Source organism: Falco punctatus, assembly GCF_963210335.1.
Source record: "Falco punctatus genome assembly, chromosome: 2".
NCBI classification, from domain to species: Eukaryota; Metazoa; Chordata; class Aves; order Falconiformes; family Falconidae; genus Falco; species Falco punctatus.
The window spans coordinates 81,809,541-81,828,235 of record NC_137581.1 but is presented as its reverse complement, the minus strand read 5'-3'; the positions used below and the strand labels follow the sequence as shown (position 1 = coordinate 81,828,235).

The 18,695-nt window shown below is 42.8% G+C and overlaps 1 protein-coding gene across 1 annotated transcript in view; it reads left to right on the top strand.

Moving 5' to 3' along the window:
- The first annotated feature begins 1,703 nt into the window (after positions 1–1,703).
- Positions 1,704–18,695, top strand: part of LOC308058469 (amine oxidase [flavin-containing] A-like) — a 37,844-nt gene continuing 20,852 nt past the window's right edge. Inside the window, exons 1-3 of the mRNA XM_080374277.1 lie at positions 1,704–1,901; positions 13,282–13,376; positions 14,639–14,776. Coding sequence (XP_080230403.1) covers positions 1,856–1,901; positions 13,282–13,376; positions 14,639–14,776 — 279 coding nt within the window. The 5' untranslated portion in view covers positions 1,704–1,855. The remainder of the gene's footprint in view (positions 1,902–13,281; positions 13,377–14,638; positions 14,777–18,695) is intronic.

The window sequence follows — 18,695 nt, the reverse complement described above, 5'->3', positions numbered from 1 at the left end:
GCAGCAATCTTGGTGATAATGAGCTTCTATGTCAGCAGACAATCTCTCAGAGCAGTAGAGATTTTGTTCTTATTATGCTAAAGCACCTGGCACTTGTGTGTCTGCAGCTAGTACAACACACTTGATTAGCACTGCACATGTACTTTACTTTTTTAGAGTACCTGGGTTCATTTTTGAAGAAGGTCCATTATTCTGCCTCTCATATAGTTGCTTAGGGATTTCACAGATGTTTTTGCACTCAGTCATTGCGGTCATAGAACCATAGAATGGTTTGGGTTGGAAGGGATCTTTAAAGGTCCTCTACTCCAGCCCCCCTGCAATAAGCAGGGACATCTTCAACTAGATGAGGTTGCTCAGAGCCCCATCCAACCTGGCCTTGAATGTTTCCAAGGATGACGCATCTACCACATCTTCGGGCAACCTGCTCCAGGGTTTCACCACCCTCATGGTAAAAAAATTCTTATTTACATCTAGTCTGAATCTATCTTTGTTTAGTTTAAAGCCATCACTGCCTGCCCTGTTGCTTAGGCTCTTTTAAAAAGTCTGTCCCCATCCTTCTTATAAGTCCCCTTTAAGTACTGAAAGGCTGCAATAAGATGTCCCCAGAGCCTTCACCTTTCCAGGCTGAACAACCCCAACTCTCTCAGCCTGTCCTCATAGGAGAGGTGCTCCAGTCCTCTGATAACCATTGCACTTGATGATCTTAAAGGTCTTTTCCAACCTAAATGATTCTATGATTCTATGATAATTTTTATGGCTCTCCCCTGAACCCACTTCAACAGATCCATGTCTTGCTTATTTGGCACAACTAGCATAAATGAAAAGTCTTAATTTTTCCCACTGTAAGAGAGCCAAGGCATTTCCAAGGACACTGAGTGTGTATTATTGCACTCTGAGTTCTTTGGTCCTACCCAGGTATGGCATATGATTGCAGAACTGGGCAACTCTCAGAACTTGTATCAATATTTACACGAAGTAGCATTAGGTTTTTCTGTAATAGTGTGAATCGTAAAGGTCTTCTGTGCTTACTTGGAAGGGGATGGACAGGCTCTCTGTTTTTTCTACTTAGCTTCACAAAGGTGACATTTACACTTTGGCAATAAAAATTGTATGAGCTGTAAAATGCATGAAAAAATCACAACCGCCATGTATTTCAGAGCAGTAATAGCAGCTAAGTACAAACAAAATTGGTATTTTGGCAAGCAGTTATTATCCCAGGCATCATCTTTGGGAAGCTACTTTCATGCAAAGGTTAACCCTTCATTCCCTGGCTCACTGACCAAGTGCAGTTTGATCCTAGTCCACGGTGAGGCTTGTATACTGCTGCAAACTGTGACACTCCAGCTCCACCGCTCTCCTCCCACACTCGGTGCTAGCAGACTTGCTAAATAATAGCAAATAAAAAGGGGTTGGTGAGCGCAGGCTGGTATTGCTGCTGCATCCCGCAACCGGCACGCTGTCGCCTATCAGCCCCCAGCCCTTCCGTCGCACCGGGGACGGGCTGGTGCGAGACCGAGCCGGCACCGAGCCGGGCCCAGGCCAAACGCGCGCTCGGAAGCAGCGTCTGGCGGCGCTTTGTCCCGAGCGGCCCCCGCCGCCCTCCTGCTCCGCCGCGGCCTCGCACCGCCCCGTCGGGCCGCCCCGGGCGTGGGCGGAGGGTCGGGGGCGTGGCGAAGCGAGGCCCCGCCCCCCCCCCCGGAGCGTCCATTGGTGGAGGTGGTGTGGGGTCCCGCCCAGGGGCGGGTCCGGGGCGGGCGGGACGGCGCGGGACGGCGCTGTCCGCCCGTCAGAACCGGGTGGGGGCTGCCGCCGCTGGTACCGGAGGGAGAGAGCGGACGGGACGGGGGGCAGCGACATGGCTGAGAAATACGATGTGGTCGTGGTCGGAGGCGGCATCTCAGGTGGGTCTGGTAGCGGCGCGGCCACCGCGCCGCCGCCGGCCTTCGCCGGGGCATCACCGCGGAGCGGTCCCAGAGCCTGTCCCGCGCTGCGGGGGGCGGCGGGGCCGGGGCGCGCCCGGCTGGGCAGCGCGGGGCCTGGCGCGGCGGGGCCGGCGGCGGCTTGTCCCCGCGGCTGGCCTTGAGGCTCGGGCGGTGGTTCACGAGAGCGCCAGGTCTGCAGGGGCAGCAGACTTGGGGGAAAAACCGGGGGAAATTATCCGGGTCGGCGGTTCGGGGCGTTTTTGCTGGTGCTGGCGCGGGTTTGTGCGGCCGGCCCGTCTGGGGGCTGCGGGAGCACTGGCGGTGTGAGCCCGCAGGTGCTGGAGAGTGCAGGGGTACAGCCTTGGGATCTTTGCATCCCAATAAAGACAGGGTTTTGAAGTTCTGGTTTCTTTAGGTTGGCCTTGCAATTGTATTCTTTTGATAAATACTGCAGAAACGTAGCTGGAAATATCTGGAAAAACAGGTTAAATCTTGTTACTATGAGAAGAGCTGTACTACAGCCAGCCAGATGCCCCCAGTGCGATGGACTTATCACACTTTACTAGGAAATACTTCCCCAAATACTCTTCAGATCTACTTTAACACTAGCAAGTGCAGTGTGGCCTCTGGTCCTCATGCTTAGAAAAGAGAAGTAATGATTCTTATGGCACCTGATGGTACCTAAGGTGAGAACGTTGCTATGTCAGAGGAAATCTGTATTTGGTTTGTTTATCAGATAAATTCTGTGCTAACAGCTCTGGCCAGGTTTCAGTTTTCAGGGATTCTTCACTTCGCCGGTGATTCAGAAAAGGCGAGTTATGTGACCGACTGACTTCAGTGATACTACAACCAATATTGCTATAGGTAAAACTAGCTTTTATTAAAATTAAGAAGGAATCAGAGTTTCTTTTCTTTGATCTGCAGTGAATGAATGCACAAAACAGCAACTTGTTTACTTAATTACATTATTTTATTTGCTAAAACAACAGGAATTGTTTAAATAATTATTTGTGACAATGTAATTATGTAAATAATCTGTAGTATCACTGAACAGAAGGAAGGAGTTTGAACCTAGTTTTGCTTGCTTTTTAGTTTTAGCACATGCCTGGGTATTTTTCTGCTAGCACAAGTCATTTGGTCTTCATTCTTAAGGTTCCTGTAATGCACGGAATGTCCTTAGGGAATTACCACCTGTACTGTGTGCAGCTGATGGTGATGTGATCCTAATATGTTTTTTAGGGCTCTGAAAGGCTCTTCTTCCCTTGAAGGTACTTTGCTTCTCTGGCTTTCCAACCTGTAGAAGTGTTTTGGAAAACGCATCAAGCATTTCTAAGTGGTAGCCTCACTAGTACAAGAATCAGTAAGTTACTTCAGAACACTTAGGCCTTGGACTAAAGCCTGGTGTGGAGGCTGAAATGGAGCCAAGCAGGAAACTTCAAGGTGTTACAGTCCCTGAAAATTTGTCAGTGGCATTAGGAAGACAAATAAACATGTCACAGCACTCTTGGGGTACAGGAATGTTTTTCTTGCCAATGGAAACCCTTACGTCAGTGACATAGAAATTGGTGTTTGCCTGTTATGAATTAGAACAGGCATCATTTTAAGAAAGCAGCCTTAGAAAAACTGACAATAAATGCCTTACTTCCTAATTAATCCATCTTTAACATACGGTACCGTTCATAGCTGGGCACTCTAATTCCTACAAGCTCCTGGTTTGTTTTGGTTTTCACACAGCTTCTCTGTGGCTGCTGTTCCTGTACCAATATACCTACACTCAGTTCTGTAAGAGGTTAGACAGTGCTGCTTTCTGGTCTTAAAAAAGTAATCTGTATCTAGAATTTTTCTTCTAGTGAGATAAATAGTAAGACATGCTCCAGTATGGACAGGGTTTCCCTCAACATCTCTATGACACCAGTCTTGACTTGCTGCTGCTTCTTCTCTGAAGATACATTTGAAGTTGCCTCATCTGGTAAGGTCCTCACTCCTCCTACTGTATTTGAAATGCTCACTACAGAATGCTTGCAAGAAAGGATAGGAAACTAGTTCTTTACCAGTAATACATGAAATGTGTGTCAGGTATAAGCAAGGTGCGTATTACGTAGTGTGAGCTTCACAGCAGTGAGATTGTGGCTTTTAAAATTATTTGTACAATATTTGCAAAATGAAGCTCACGTCCTGACTGGCATCTCTGGAGTTACCTGTTCCTCAAAGTGAAGCGTGGTCTTGAGAGTCAGTTTCTGTACAATATAACACACTCTTCTCATCTGTGCTCCTGGCCTCTGCCTGCACGTGGCTGTACGTGGTCATTCACAGGGACACAGAATCAACCCTGCCTGTAGGAAGCTGCAGTCTAGGGATGGAGGGAGATTCTGCAAAGAGTGCTTCGCAGTAGGGAAGCTCTTGGAAGAACAGCTTGGCTCTGGTGGCCTCAATCACTGAGATTTTCTTGCTGTACCCCATAGAATTGTGTTCAAACTGTCCAGATTGCATCAGCAAGTACAGTTAAGCCCCCACTGAGAGAGCGAGCAGAGCCGGGGCTAGATTCCTCTTTTCACATGGGCATGTATGTTAAACATGTGAATCATGGCCTGGAAAGGCCCCAGGCACAAGTTTGTATCATTCTTAATGGATAATGCCCCCTGTAATACAGTTAATATTAATTATAACATTTGCTACTTGAGCATATTAAACAAAATGATGCCTGAAGTTAAATACTTTCCCCATACCAGAGGGAGTTCTTATTTATATCCCTGGAGTAATGCTCCCATTTTCTATTTATAGAGTTTTCTACGGAACTGAAGAGGGTGTTCTAGGTTGAATTGATTTTGAACTTTTGCTTGTGCATTTTGGTTTAGGCTATGTAATTCCCTCACTTGTTAAACACAGCAAGCTGACAGCACATAATCTGCCATGGATGCGTGTCTGATTAATCGGCAGGATCGTAACTCTGACGTCCCATCAGAGTGTCCTCTGCTGCCTGGGTCAAGGGCTACACTAGTTGAGGACTAGGAGATGTCATCCTCTGTGTGGACTAACTACTACTGTATTGATGGCATCCAAAAGTTGTCCCTTTTATGCAGCAAGTCACCATACCTCTCCTGACACGCTGTCCCCATCCCAGCTCCATTAACTGCTGTGCATACTAAGGCCATAGTTACAAGGAGATTCAGGTTTTGGTTCCATAGCCCTAGGATGCAGCCTGCACAGGTGCTCTGAGATACAAAGAGGTCCAGGATGCTCAGTCCTCATTCCTTGAGGACTGCTCGATAATGACTGGGCAGCTTTAAGTGCTCTGAGAGTTTTGATAGAAACCTCAGATATTTGAGCTTTTCAGATCTAGAAGATGGCTGCTGCCTATGTGTGACCTGTAGTCCCTCAAAACTTTCTTAACTGACCTTATTGGGACATATTTTCACAACGATAACAAAATGTGCTATGTTGACTCAAAGGCTGCCTCCTTGCCAGATTTCAAGGGGCTGCTAAAACTTCCAAAATAGGAATAAAAAAAAAAGCCAGGAGTTTTCAAAATTGAAGAATGTTTGTTTCCTAGAGGCCAGCCAGTTGTGACCAAGATTTCCCAGCAACAGAAAATCAGCCTGCAAACCACACCCTGAAAATTCAAGCTTAAATAGTTCATAAATTGGCAAAAAAAGAGCATAAGCAAGATAACCCATTTTTTTTCAGCAGGAAGTTTGGGGTATTTTCATGTGCAAGCCTCATCTTACTTACATGTGATGTTTGGGCACTGGAAGCCAAGTTTATCAAAAGAAAGTATGGAGAATTGAGAATGTTTGTTTACGTAATGCAGACATTTTTGTCTACATGGTGCATAAGATACGGATAAATATGTCCAGAAGCAGGCAAGTCCAAGAAAACTTGTACACAACTATCTTTTGGAGGAAATTTCAACACATCATGTTACAAGCACAAAGCACAAGGGAAAAACAATACAGCCATAACTGAAACTTACACAGAAGATTATAATTCTTTGACATGGATAGTTCCAGATAGTTCTCCTCTTCTTTCACATAAACCCCACATTTGTTCTTAACCTAGAAACAAGGAGATCTCGTGGCTCAACAAAACAGACACTTTGATTTGCTAGCCACGTGCAGGAAACAGCACTGTTTTCTGTTGCACTTACGAAGGAGTCCAAGGGCCACAAACTGCAGAAACTGGGATGTAAAAATAGTAGTAATTAGTCTTTATATTGAAATAAAACATACGATACACTATCAAGGCTTTTTTTTTTTCCTCTGCATGGAAGAGCATGTTGGCATTTCCTGCTCCACAGTGTGTGATTGGTAACCTTACCCCTTGAGCTACCTACGCATTGACTGTGGTCTCTGAGTGAAAGACTGAATGATGAGGAAATGCAGATTTTCCTTGCTTGCTATAATGGCAGCACAACTTACGTTGTATACTGCTCTGTTTGTTTTGACAGCATGCCAAGCTGCTGGTGGGTGGTGGTGTCAGATAAACTGTCAAATACACGGTTACTCATAGAAGATATAATCAGTCCCACCTGTGTAAAGCTGGAGTCGTTTTCAGTAGATTTTTTTTTCAACTGATACTTCTAAATTTACCCAGAATTTGAACTATGGGAATGCAACAGCTGGTTCCTAAAATGTATCCTGTGTTTTACATCTGCTCTGTGCTGCACCCCAGCTATCCCATTTCTTCCCACTTTCTTTTTGGATCCAACAGGGAAGCTGATAATCCGTGCTATTTTCACTTAGTACCAGAAATTCCTAAAGATCATTTTTTGGCATGCAGAAACAAATAGCAATATTTCATAGAGCTCTCAGTTCCCCATGTACTGATAGCAATCTGTCACAATGAGAAAAAATTGGCATCAGGAACAGGACTATCAGAATACCCTCACATAAAGTGTAATGGTCATTTTATACAATACTTGCAAATAAGCAGAAACACAGTTTTCCATTTACCTCCTTCATAATATGTTCTAATGTTTTGGTGCTAAAGATGCAAAACTTTATGATGTGGGGCATGAGTTTTAAGACACTCCTTTGTGTTATGCTTACTGCTAGATATTCAGTTTTGGCCAAAATATGATTGTGACATGTTCGTTACATAACCAGGTGTAGAAATATTGTTATTTTTTTCATCTTTCCATAGTTTTCATGTGTTTTTTTCTGGTAAATGCATGATTTATAAACATTGTCTAACTCAGGGGCTAAGCTAAGTAGTCACAGCTGGTTCTGCTCCTGAATGAAGAATATGTGAGATTTGTTTCTGGCAAAAACACCAACACGAGTCATAGGTTAGCAAATTTAGAGCTCCTAAGAGAGCACTGTAAATCTATGGTTTGTCCTTGAGGAGCAGATTTTGCATCATACCTCAGGTTTAGGTGAAAGGTGTTGAAAGGTAGGAAAGAGTATGCCTGTTAGCTGGGTAACACCTGAAGTCTTAAGAGCACAAGAAATAGCCAGGTCGTTAGGACAATCTCTAAATATCCTAGCATAACAAAAATGGGCATGGGACAGGCATCATGTCTTTCCTGGGAACACCAGTGCTGATGTTCATGATATTTGTGGCAATGACATTGATCAGAGTTTAGCAGCAACATTTTTTCACGTACTTATTCAGCGGAAGATCACCATTTAGCTAACAGGAATCTACTCTGCATACTGACCCAAACGATTATCTGTAGTTAGAAAATGTGTGCAATTACCTTAGATGTTTGTGTTAACTAGATGGTACCAAACCATAGTTATCTTAACTGGTGCTACACATTTTAATATATAAGGAGAAGGATGCTGCTGAATTTCTAACCCCATGCTTATACCAATTACCTTTTTTCTGCCTTTGTTTTTGGGGGAAGGTGTTATTCTGGGGAAGAGATGTTCACTGCAATGGAGTTTGGACTTGAAAATTCCAGTGGATTGTATGGAGGAGTGGATTCATCCTGAATACAATTCCCTGTTCCTGCCCACTCTGTTTCTCTTAACACGGTCTGTGAGAACTGTCTTTGTACCCTTCAGAACAAGACTTGCATCTGTTGAAAGTGTTTAGACAGTAGTACCATTGAAACCGGTCAGAATGACTTGATCTCAATTGGACAATGTGGTCTGTAATAGAAAATATTTGTCCTCTTTTGGTTGAAATCTTTGCTGAATCAACTGGATTATTCTTGCTAGAGATGAAAAAAGACCTGATGAAAAAGAAATGTGAAACATTTTCCTGAGGATAACAAAATAAATAAATGCAACCTTATCCCCCAGTATCAAGTAATCTACACCAAGAATTTTGAAAGAACATATGCAAAGATAAAATACAATTTTTGACAAACAGGAAGTTAGTGATGTTATGGTAGTAGGCAATACTGAATAAGAAGTGAATGTAGACTTGTGATCCACACTGTGTATTCTTGCTGTTTTGTGCAAATGTAAGGGGCTGTAATTTAATTAATACTTTTTTCCATTTTCAGTGACTATGTAAAATATTAAAATCCTTAGTCTGTGAATGAAAGCAGTTCTTTCATTCTCATCCTTCTTTAAGTTGTTGCCCATTAGTGATTTCTCTGGTCAGTCTGATATAACTGAGTGCTTTTAAGCTATTATTTTTAAATTTATGTAAATATCATGGTGTACACAAAAAATCCAATGAAAAGAAAACCAGGAAGGAGGGAGAAGAAGAAGAAGGAGGTGAGGAAGGGAGATCTTACCCTATGGTCATGGCAGAAATGTTTTGCATCTCTTAATGACAGGTTAGTGTTTACTTGTCAAAGAAACTTCTAGCTGAATAATGAGGGCTGATTCTATGTGTGCCATTGCCAGATTTAATTACTCGATTTTGTTTGCAAAAAGTTAAGTTTTCCATCAGTGAAAGAGTAAAAATAATCACAGCATTAGCGAGCTGTTACAATGAGGATATATTGGCAATTGTCTTACTTTACTGATGTACATTGGAATAATGAGCAAAAAAAATGTAAAATTATTCTCCTGCCTAAGATCTGAAAAATGGAAAGATTTTCCATAAATATTTTTTCTGTATGTTGCTCAATTAAAGCCTGCTAGAACACTACAGTAATGGGTTAGTCATCTTTCACAAGATGTAATTATCCCACGCCATGTACTGTAGGGTGGCTTAACAAGGATTTATGAAGGTACGTTGTATTAAGTTGGTTTTGGTAAACTTTCAACCTGATAGTGGATCTATAAAAGGCAAAGAAACTTGTCAGAGAAGCTAGCAAGTAGGCAAACAATGCATATAGAAAGCCAGCAGTTACCTTTTCAGTAGTAACAGGTAACTTTCTCTGCCGTTGTTTCGGTATTCTCAGTATGGCACATACATAGTGGCCTCAGTTTGAAAGGTTAATGGTTTCATACTGTCATCGCTTCCCTTTGTTGCCCTTGCATGTTTTGGAGATGCTCAGCATGCACCAGGTAAGAAGTGCTGTCTCTTGGAAAGATGCTCGTGGTTTTTGCTTCTGATCATGGTGTTTCAGTGGATCTGTTTGATGTGGATTTACAGAGCCTCGATTCTGAAAAGTAGAATTACTATACTGTCACTACAGAATTACTATCGCATTTCTAGTAAAGTAACTTTTTAAAAACTCCCACCATTTGTGCTACAGACCTCTTACCTGTTCATATGCCTTGTACTAACACCAGTGTTGAGGCAACTTGGAATTCTTGTAAATGCTTCCCTGAAAAATATGGAAACATTCCCACATTATGGGGCTCAGCTGGGAATCAAGCTGAGGTCTCCTGAGTCCCATTCTTGTGTACTACTTCTAGAGCTGAACCTTTCTGTCTTGTGAGGTAGAGACATGTTTTGTTGTCTTTACCATCAGGCTACATGCAAAAATCAGTATCTCTGTGTTTCAGCCATGGTGTGTGTCTTGTAGTCTGCAGATTGGCATAAATTCATCTTAATTTCTTTCTTTTTTTTGTTTTGTTTTGTTTTTTTAAAACTGTGTATCCAGTGTTTTGATGCTCTTGAAACTGCTTTGCTTGATAGGATTATGACAATTTTCTGAAATGAAAGCAGCGGCAGTACGTTCTGTGGCAGCAGCAATTCCAAGTCCTTAATAGCACTGCAAAATCAATAGGAGTAGAGCTTTCCTGCATGGCGTCTTCACACAGGGGGAGGTTGTTGTGAGATTGCCATAGAAACCCTTCTGGAAGATGTATAAGTCATCTCGCCTTGTTTATTCTCATCTAATAACAAGTGAATTTCTGCAGCCAGATACTTGACATGAGGCATGGTTTTGGAAGGCTACTTTCATCTCTCTGAGGCAAGAAGTATATTTCTAATTCACAGGATTAGAGCGGTATTGGGAAGGAGTGCGGCCAGTGATTTGGGCTGCTTGGCAGCTTTCCCCCTCGGCTGCGCTGGGAGGCGGTGGAGGCGGCCATGGGGCACCGCAGCGGCCTGGGCTGTGGCAGGTGTGTCTGTGCTGCAGTCGTACAGCCATTCAGGTCTGTTTGAAAATACCTGAGCCTTGGCTGTGGCCCGAGCGGTCACAGCCCAGGGCTCGGTTTGGCCCGGTACAGCACGCTTGCAGGACACCGTGGATATCCACAATATCCCAGGACTCTGTGGCTGGGGTCAGAGCCCACGCGTGGCGGAGGGCCATGGCTCTAGAGCAGCGCTGGTGTTGTGGGAGGCCCTTGTGGTGTGAAGGTCCTGCCCTCTCCCTTGATGGCTCCGGGAAGATGTGGGGTGTCCTCTGGGGAAGTGGCAGAGATGCCGGAGAGGAGGTGAGAGGCTCTGCGGCCTGAGGGAGGCTGAGCAGGCAGAGGTGGGGCAAGGAGCTGGGAAGGAGAAGGCCTGGTTCCTTCCTTCTCTCATTCTCAGCCCGTCAATCAAACAGAAATAAATGGTCATTCTCTGAAGTCCAGTCCTGTAGAGGGTACTGAGACAGCAACAAAAGTCTTGATAATTCAAGTTACGGAAAAGGTAAAGGGAAAATGTGCAATCTATTTGGAGGTTAATTGTGTGTCAAAAGCATGCAGGCTCCATGACCTGTGGGGTGAAGACGTGCCTGTGGAAACACGTGTATTTGGTGCACTTTGGTCACACCAGAATGGAGCTGAAGAGTTGGGTGCAATAGACAACTACATTGAGATACCTCATGTGTGGGTGCTGTTGCTAGTCCTCCATTTTTAAAGCAAACTCTTTCCGTGCTTTAAACAAATAAATGTGTAGTAACAATCTTTAATCAACATATTTTTGCATTGTTTGTATTTCTGAGTCAGGCTCTCCCAGCTGCCAGTAAGCCATCGCTGTCCCAGTGTATCTCTTACCCTTTCCCAGCCTGTGTAGCTCCAAAGCCTGTTCCTGGTTTTTTTGGATCCGTGTCTTAAGGTGACACTTGGGTTAACAATAATGAAACTGAAAGCCTGTAAGGCTGGAGTGCAAGAAGTATAGTTTAACAAGTAAACAGGCTAGAGAACCTCAGTCATATTTACCACGTGTTCTTCATCCCTTAGCAGTCCTTCTTCATTTGGATATGGGATATAATTAACCTATAAACAAGTAGTAAGCTTAACTTCCAACCCAGTCCAGTGCAACCATTATTCTTCCTAAACAGCTGTGGTGTGAATATAGCTATCATATACAGCATGAAGTGATGGTTTTACGCACTGAAGGTTTGCATACAATGTTTTTTTCATACCAAGGCAAGATTTTTTGCTGCTTCTTCTTCTATACAGCAACGCAGAATGTGCTGTGCATTTTTTCAGTACTTGTATATCTACAGTAAACTTTCTTACAAAAGAATTTCCCACTTGTGCCCGAGTGATATTTATGCAGAATAGAGAAATTGAACCTTTTATTATGTATCTGTAGGAAATTCACTTTTTTTTCTGACAAAACACACTGTATATTTTGAAAAATCTTTTTTCCTCATATGAAAAATATAAATACTTGTAAGAAAATACTGCAGTTTGTGTTTCCAGTTACAGGCTTGTGTCTTCTATGTTTATGTTGAGGAAGAAGGGAACGCCATCACCGAAAGGATTAAAGCATTAGCTATTAGAAGCCTGTAAAATATTCTCTATAGACTTCCATGCAGGAAAAAAATGATTAAAAACTACTGAAAGAAATCGGGTTGATTTATCAGATGTTCACTCCACTGACAAATGGCTTGCATTTTTAAAAATTCGTTTATTAAATTGACAGAATTAAGTATACTTCTGCTCTAGCAGCAATCTAAAGAATATAGTGTAAGGAAATAGTTATTTTTAGAGGAGTATGGAAATTGTATATATAACTTTTGTCAATGTAAGTAATTTGAACTTCCTCAGTTCTGGTTTCCAGTGAATGTTGTTCCGCTTCCCCATTAAAAGATTATGCGCACAGAAGTTTATGGGCAATTCTGTATTGTCCTCAGAATAAATGAGTACACTTGACGCTGCCCAGAATGATTCCTCTCCTCTGGTCTTTTCAGACCAGACATGCATTCTTTGTAGGCTCATGAACAGTTGTTTTTAATCGCATTTCGAGGTAGTATAATAAACATGAATATAATATTATTATTCCTTACTGCAGGGTATCTTGGAAGTTCTGATCAATAAGGCTGGCTTTTGTATACTCAAGGAGGGGAAACAATGCCAAAGAAACAATGCTTCAGTACCAAATTGGCCTGCAGGCCAATGAGATAATCTGATTTCAAAAACTCTTGATTGCTTTTTACATTTTCAGCTCGCATTTGTCAGAAGCAAAGAGGACTCCTGTCCTGTTGAATTTTCAGTTGTCTCTAGTGCCTCCATCACAAAGTCCCATAATTAGATGATTTTTTTCTGAGACCATAATTCCTTTTATAGAGTATCTTCATACTGCCTGTTTGATTGCCATGGTCAGACTCCATTGCTTGAAATGAATCTTGACAGTGTAGCAGCTTTACTTTCTGCATGTCAATGAGGACAATGGATAGCAATAGAGTCGAGAGTTGACGAGTGAGAGAAGTTGGAAGCCTACCTTGCTAGAACATGCCTATTTAGTTTAATATTGTCTCTATCACTTCAGTGCTGCAAGCCCCACGAGCTGGGTTCTGCCTTTCTATGGACTGCACAAACGAAGAGTAAGACGCGTGTCCCTTAATAGCTGAGATTTTAAATTGCCAGTTGAAGTTTTTAAAATGCCAAAATGCTAACCTGAAGGAGGAAACGTCAGTCTGTGAATGCTATTTATAGAGATGATTATAACATGCAACTCAGCAGCAGCCACGATTTCTGTGGTAAGACACCACAAAAAGTTTTTGACTTCTCTCAGGAATTTTTGAAAACAGTATTGAAATCTCTGATTTTGAAGCTTTGGTTGAAGTTTTGACCATTAACGTGGCTGATTGTTATCACTTGCTTTAAAGCACTTTCTGTTCTTCTGGTAGGTTTGTCGGCCGCCAAATTGCTCTCTGAGTCTGGGGTCAGTGTGGTGGTTCTTGAGGCCCGGAACAGAGTTGGAGGAAGGACATTCACTGTCAGGGTAAGTTCTACATGAGATGCTGGACTCTCACTTGTGCTGGTCTACAGTGTGGCAAATACCACTCCTAACTTCAAGAAGGATAAGGAGGACCCTACCCTTTGTCCACGGCAGGATCTACTCTGCCTTCAGCATTCCAGAGGGAAATTATCATCTGAAACCATGAGTATCAAAGCATTTCTCCTCATTCCCATCTCACTTTGCATACTGTAGCAGGTATGATAACTAAGAGCCTATAAGAAGCAGCCTGAGCAGGGCCAGACATCACTACAGCTCAGACATACATTTTAACACAGCTTAAAATTATCTGAAATAACACTCCTGCTTCTCAAAATGGACCTCGTCTTGATTGCCATTAAAAAGAAACTGAAAGAAATGATGAGTCACCTGTGGCGCAGGGTAATGTAATACAGACATCACCTCAGCTTCCCACCCTGGAAGTAAGAGAGGTTTAAATTATGTCAGATGCCATTGCTGGGGAACCACAGATAAACAGTAGTGTTTCAGCAGAAATCATTGTGTGTGAAACATGAAGCATAAACACCATCCTTCTGTGATAGTGAGAATGCCTAGTTTAAAATGCTCACCATAAGCAGTGTTTAAAAGAGTTACTGTCTTGGGAAATGAGCCTGCTTGTAATAGTATGCTCCCCTGAAAATTTTTGCTTTCTTCCTGCTTCCCAAGTGAGAGCGATGCTGGTCTGAGGGGTGTGTGGAGCACCTTTGGAGGCAAGCATGGCTGGGGGCTGCTAAGCAGGGCACACCGAGCTAGAGCCAAGGTGTGCCATGCTGGAAAGGAGATTACCCTCCTTGAGTACTGCAGTGCAGTGCTCAGCATCTACAGCATTAAGTCTAGGCAGGTATCTACAGAAAGAAAACAAGCCTTGGTGCTGGAGGTGAATTCAACTTAGAAATGTTTTTGCAATGACAAGAAAAGAAACATGAATTCTGAAAAAGCGTGGTTAGACTTAACCAGAGTATTGGTTTGGTTGGATATTTCACCGTATTTTCATGTCTTTTGTGAGACTAAAAAGTCAGTACTGAAAATTAGTGAAATTTAAGCAAGAGTTAAACTCAATTGCACACATGTGCATGGCAGAGTGAAGGCACTGAGTGATCTCTGTGTGTCATGACAGAGCTCAATACTGCCTGCTTTTAAGTCAATTGCAGTGCTAGTCAGTATGGAATAATTTTTTCTACTTCTCGATGCGTGTATTGAGGAGCTTCCTGCACAGCTTCTGATTCCTGTATTCTTTCTTTTGATAGAACAATCAGGTTAATTACGTAGATGTGGGTGGATCATATGTGGGACCTACCCAAAACCGGATTCTCCGACTGGCAAAAGAACTGGGTGTTGAGACCTATAAAGTGAATGTCGAAGGCGATATGATCCATTATAAGGGGGTAAGTACTGCATCTTTCATGTTGAGATACCTAAAGGTATCACTGAGCTTTGGAAATTACTGACAGTCATTGAGTTTCATTTAAAGCTCACTTTCAGTAATCCAGTCAGCACCTGTTTGAAGTGTTGTTATTCTATTTTAACTTACTGGGAGTGGGATCAATGGTTCTCATTTTCTTTTGAAAAGTGTTCAGAAAATAGGACTGACAGCCCTTAAAAAATTTGGAATACATTTGGCACCTGATTATTTTTGAACATATCCTCTAAATAATTTTTTCCTGAAATTCAGTAAATACTTGTTTGGAAATAAAAGCCAAATTTAATTAAGAAAGAATTAATAATACTGTTGGATACTATTGAATGATGACACCGGACAACAGTATCATGGGACTAGTCTGGGAATAGTATAATGTATTTGCCCCACTTACATAACTGGATTCACATGAGATCCCTCCCAATAACGTAGCATGGGATTACTTACAAATGGGTCTCTGGAAGCTGGGTGTTTAATTTGAGACTCGCTGAGATTCCCTCACTAGCTAATGGTGAGAAACAAGCCCCTCCCAAAGCTTGCTGTAAGCTTCATGTCTGAGATGTGTCTGGGGCAGCGGGAGTCCCAGTGGCCCCTCTTTGAGTAGGTACTGGTGTAGCTAAAGTGAACTAGAATGGAACCTGTCTTCAGAGCAGATATCCAGCCCTTGTCTTAGATCTTTAGCCCATGACTTCTTACTCAAGTCCTAGTCAGGACCTACTGCCAAAACCAGTGCAGAGGGAGAGTGGTAGGAAGAGGGACAAAGGCCTAAGATTCATAGGTATGGGGTACAATCTCATATCTATCTCCATAACTCACAACCTACTTTCTTTCCAAAGATCACTGCTTCTTAATTTTTTTAATACTCCTTAGTTTTGGTACTCCCCAAACTCTGGCACAACAAGGCTTGAAGCCTGTGTGAGTCAGAGTTGGCATACTTGATAGAGGCAAGGCTATGTGATGGATCTGGTTCCATTTCTGTTATCTTCCCAGGTTTTCTTCCAAGAATTAGAGCAATGTGTTCACGTTGCAAAGTTTTATCATCGGGTTCTGTAACCTCTCTTTACTGGGCAGATTCATGCCATAGTCATAAAATAGTCACATCTGAAATAATTGCATAGCCACTCCATAATAGTAGAAAAGTTATTTTACACTACCTGGTATAAAACTGGTGTAGTTCTACAGCAAGAAGGCTGGGCTGATTTGTACCAGCTGAGTGTTTGGAGCTCTCTATTTAATTTAAGCTCAGACATGGATCTCTTAGCATCCTAAAAGGCACTGATCTTCTGTATGTTAAATAAAAGGCTCTAATGGGTTACATGAATTTGAGCCCTTAATCCATTTTGACACTGAAACTGCAGCTTTTTTTTGTCCCACATTACATTATGCATGTCCTTGCTAATAAGCATGTAATTTTGTAAGTTTTCTTTGAAGTGAAAGCATGTTTCTAAGCAGGAGGCAGGATTACAAGCTGTTCTGCTGGATCACAGGCTATGGATCCATCAATCCTAGGTTTGGCATTGTGGTCCTGCTGAGCTAACCAGGGTCCTCAAGGGAGGCGTAGTTGTTGGACCAGGGTGACAGTAAAGGGGCTTTAAGGGACAGACTTAAGCACTGGATAAATAATAATAATGCCTTTCCTCCCGTAGGTCTCATGTCTCCCACATCTTTTTCCCATGAATTGCAGGCTTTTTGTTTTCTTTCCCTAAGGTTTTCCACAGCTGCTTCTCCTTACACTTTCCTTGAGGCATTGTGTAGTCACCGTGCCCTTTGTTTTAGGGATCTGTTGTTGGAATGCTTTCTTGCATCCCACTTCTAGAACAAACCTATTGAAAACCCTCTGTTCAGTCCTGGCTCTTGTCTGGGTTGGTGGGTGCTGGGGGCCCTTAGGGCTTGTACATTTTACCTAACTGCTGCACACTGTTATTACAGTGTGATGGTGAGCTGGCCAAGTTGGGATTTGTGCTCTCCTGGCTATAGATGTGCCCCCGATATTCAATAAAGATTCTTCAGGAACCTGCACGTTTGTGGTGTTTCCTAAGTGATAGAAAATGTTTTAGCAAAGAGGTGATTTGGTATTAAAGGATCATTGCCCCAGAAATTAAATATTAATCTGAAAGATGGTTGTGTTCAGCTTCTTGGGCTAGTATGCTGTCAGCCGTGGGCTAGCTGCTGCCTTTCAAGTTTGAAAAGTATGTCTAAAACTTTTGTCCTTGTGTCTTATCTGCTGTTTCTGTCGGCTGATGGCTGTTGGGGAGCATGTAGCTGGGGCCAGACAGGAAGGTCTTTTCCCAAGGGCATTTCTCCAAAGTCTGCAACACTGTGTGGTTTTGTCACAGGCGAGAGGGAAGGGATTTTAAGGAATGACTAGACACAGCTTTAGATTTTATTGTGACAGTCCTTTGACTTTATATAATCTCCAGCATCCTCAGATAACAGATTTTTGGGGGTTTGGTTACCATACTAATCAGTTCAGTTTTGCTCTTTCTGAAGATTTCCAGAATACTGCTTGGATTGAGTTAGGAGAAAGTGAGGAAACGGTTTATCCTAGCAGCAGAAGCAACCAAGGGAAAGTGGAAATCCCCAGAGGGATTTCATGAGCTTCTCTGCTCTGACGGGAATTTTTCCCATATGTCTGTGGAAAAATTCCATGTACTGCAAGCTTTAAAAACCATGTTGCTGCATGTGGGCAGGTTTCCTTTATAGTTACGGTTTATTTGAAAAATCCAAATATGTAACTGTTGTTTATCTTTATTTTTGCTTGTTCATTCTTTCCCATCAGTTAGCATGGTAACATGGACTGCTTTGATATCAATCAGGAATTTGTATCCTTTCATTGTAAATCTGTACCTTCAAACTGAAGGTCCTGTTACAAAACCCGGACTTTCTTTCCAGCCAAATTGTTCTGTGGCTACTGTCCCATAATTCATCAAGAATGCTTTAGGATTGAGAAAAGGCAGATGTTCTGGAGAGTACCTTCCCAAAAGAGGTGGATAGCTTTAACTTTTACAGAAGTCCTTGAAGGTCACACTGTGCTCTGTTTTCACCTTCTTTTTAGTAGAAGACCCCAGAAGGTAAAGGCATTAGAGCTTTGGTGCGGTATTAATCTTCTTGTGTAACTGCAGTCCTCTAATATCTGGTAGCAGCACCCAGCTCCAGTATATATACATAACATCATTAAATAAGGACTGATATTGCTTATTTGTTTGCTTATGATTTTCAGAGCAAGGTAACACTTGACAAAAGATGAGTGTTTCTATGCAGTGCTTCACATTGGCCAACTAGTCTTTTCTTTCCCTTATCTAGCCTTAAGATTGAGAGATGAGGGTTCAGCAAGTAAGTCTGTGCAGATTGCTGTAAATCTGCAGTTCAGACACAGGAATCTCAGGCAGTACAAGGCGCTGCAATGCTTGCAAGGCTAGACCTGCTGGAGATCCTGAGTAATGAAGGATGCCCCACCTGAGGGCTCACACCATAGGGAACTGCTGCTCTACCTGTATGCCCTGTACATGGCCCAAGGGCAATAGCAGTCGCTGCTCTGGGGCACAAGGGATGCCTCTCCCGACATGTAGCTTGTCCACAGCACAGCAGACAGGAGCTAGACTCGCCTTTCTCAAGACTGGCAAAGCTGTCTGCTTCTCTTACACAAACTGGAACTTGGGGTGGTGTCACAGCTGGGGTGGCTGGGGCTTAAATCCTGTAGTTACAGCTACAAGCCACAGCGTAGCCCCGGGCAGGGAAAAGACAGACCTGGCACAGCACATCTCTGCTGCCTTTTTTCTAACCACTGAGGTATGGTGCTTGGGGATATTGTTTCCTTTGGATTGGTGGGGAGTAGCTAATCTAGGCAGGCAGCAGGACTCAAATCTGAGGTCTGCTGAAAAGTGTTT